The following is a 2,142-nucleotide window of genomic DNA, read 5'->3' on the forward strand; positions in this document are numbered from 1 at the left end:
CAGCAGCAGCAGCAGCAGCAGCGCAACTCAGCCGACAGCACCATCAGCAGCGGCCGCAGCAGAGACGATCGCTCAGCAGGGGCGGCACCCACAGCAGCGGGTGCTGCAGCGGGCTCGGAGCGGGAACAGAGGGAATCGGGGGCCTCAAGCAGCAGCAGCAGCATCGCTCTGCCTATCAATAGCAAGGGCTCACCCGAGCAGGGCCGCAGGGACGCCACCGGCGAAAGATGCGCGGCATGCGCCAAGACGCCTGCGGACGGCGTGCGGCTGCGCTTGTGCCGCGGGTGCCGCTCAGTGCGCTACTGCAGCCTGGAGTGCATGCGCAGCACGTGGCCCGGTCACCGCCAGGCATGCCGAGAGAGGCAGGCAGCAGCCAGTGCCGCTGCTGCCTGCCCGGCACCACAGGCTGGATGATCGTGAGGTTTAAGGTCAAGCTTTTAGCGTTATCCGTTGGAAGGCTTTCACATGCACGTTGAAGTTATAGTGAACTTTCTTCCGCACATGCAACCCCGTGCTTTAACCTTGTTTGTTACAGTATGAAAGTTTTTAAAGCCCTTGCAACAGCTCCACTGCAATCACAGGCACCAGGAGCAGCAATGCTGCCTATCTTTATGTGAAAATGCCCGATTTCAAACTGCAGGGATTTCTCAAAGGCAGCTCAGACTGAACCTGCTCTGCTTGCCGTGCAGCTGCAGCAGGTCCCGCATGTAGAGTAAAGCATGCAAGTGTGTGTGTGTCGAGTTGATGCAGGTGCAGTCTCTGGCCTCTGTGCAGCAACTGGGCTTGCACAGCTTGGATGCCCACCTACCTGCCAGCACTCATCGGCGTACGCCTTGCGCCCGCACAACCAGTGCGATAGCGCCCGCGCCCACTGCTGCACCACGCTTGCCGCCCACGACGCGTGCTGCGGCGCTGCAGGCTGCGCCGCAGCGGTCTTGTCTAGTCCGGCATGCACTGCACATACATGCAGGCCGCAGCCGTCGGCCAGCCACCCGTGGTGCGCCATCTGCGGGTGGTCGAAGCCATCTGCATGCACCAACTGCGGTGGATCGCCCCCGCAGGCCGGCTTGTGGCCACCCGAGATGCCTCCTCGCGCTCCACCCATGCCGCCACCCCGTCAGGGGCCTGCAAGGATGCGCAGCCGATGGAAGAGGAGACTTGAAAGAATCAGGGGTCGCAAAACTGAATTGAGTTCCGCAGGAGCGCTGAAGCATGGACGTGCTGCAGGGTGCTTATCCAACTGCGATGACACAGCAGAACTGCGCCTGTCAACACGGCCGTCTGGGTCAAACCAGCACTCAGGCTGTCATGACTGGTCAAGATTGCCCATGCCATCAACAGCACCCAGAACGCCGCGGGCCGGCACCCAACAGTGCCCCAAGTTGATACCCACAGCTTGCCTGGACTTCAAACAGCGGAAGGACGTGCTGGGTTCGCGACACAGGTGGTGCATGCTGTGGGTGCAGGGTGGCTACCAAACAGGCTCCTGATAGACTGCCTGTCCCCACAGGCAAGCATCAGACTCTGCCTTTTGGTCAAAATCAACACCCCGCTGTGCCACCTCACCTTTTGCCCGTGCAAGTGCTCTTGTGACGGTCAAGCGGCCGCGCGGCAGGGGCATTGGCTGGTGCAGCCGAGCATGGGGCCGTCGGCGAAAGGGGAGGGGGAACAGGCGCGGCAGGAACAGGGACGGAAGGAGAGAGGGGGGAGGGCAATAAGGGAGAGGCCAAAGGACGATGGAGGGGAGAACGCAGAGATGAGCGTGCTTGGGGTGGGATGTGCGAAGGGGTGGGTGCGGGTGGGGCCACCAGGCGTTCAGGAAGTGTGGGGTCATGGCTCAAACGCGCGGGGATTGCGGCAAGGGAGCACGAAGGGGGGTTTGGTACTACCAACCCCCAACTAGTAGTTGCCGTGTTGGCAACCTCGACGCAGTCGAGCACACCATTGGCGTCCGCTGGCACCCGCGCCGGGTGGTGAGGCGTCGTCAGAGGCTGACTTGCAATATCGCTGCCCCAAACCACCCCGCTCGCCTCATCCGCAGATCACAGCAAGCAGCAGCACCTGACACACCTCCTGTTGCTGCGGTGCACAATCATTGACCGGCGACACGCATGTGGGACCAGCAGCCTGGAATAATCTCCT

At 62.0% G+C, this 2,142-nt stretch overlaps 1 protein-coding gene across 1 annotated transcript in view; it reads left to right on the forward strand.

Annotated features, from left to right (window-relative positions):
* MNEG_5718 (hypothetical protein) overlaps nucleotides 1–1,162 on the forward strand; it is a gene marked incomplete at both ends in the record, with an annotated part of 2,704 nt that extends 1,542 nt beyond the window's left edge. Inside the window, one exon of the mRNA XM_014045801.1 lies at nucleotides 1,122–1,162. Within this exon, the coding sequence (XP_013901255.1) occupies nucleotides 1,122–1,162 (41 nt within the window). The remainder of the gene's footprint in view (nucleotides 1–1,121) is intronic.
* Between the last annotated feature and the right edge of the window lie 980 nt (nucleotides 1,163–2,142).

This window comes from Monoraphidium neglectum (assembly GCF_000611645.1).
Source record: "Monoraphidium neglectum strain SAG 48.87 unplaced genomic scaffold scaffold00872, whole genome shotgun sequence".
NCBI classification, from domain to species: domain Eukaryota; kingdom Viridiplantae; phylum Chlorophyta; class Chlorophyceae; order Sphaeropleales; family Selenastraceae; genus Monoraphidium; species Monoraphidium neglectum.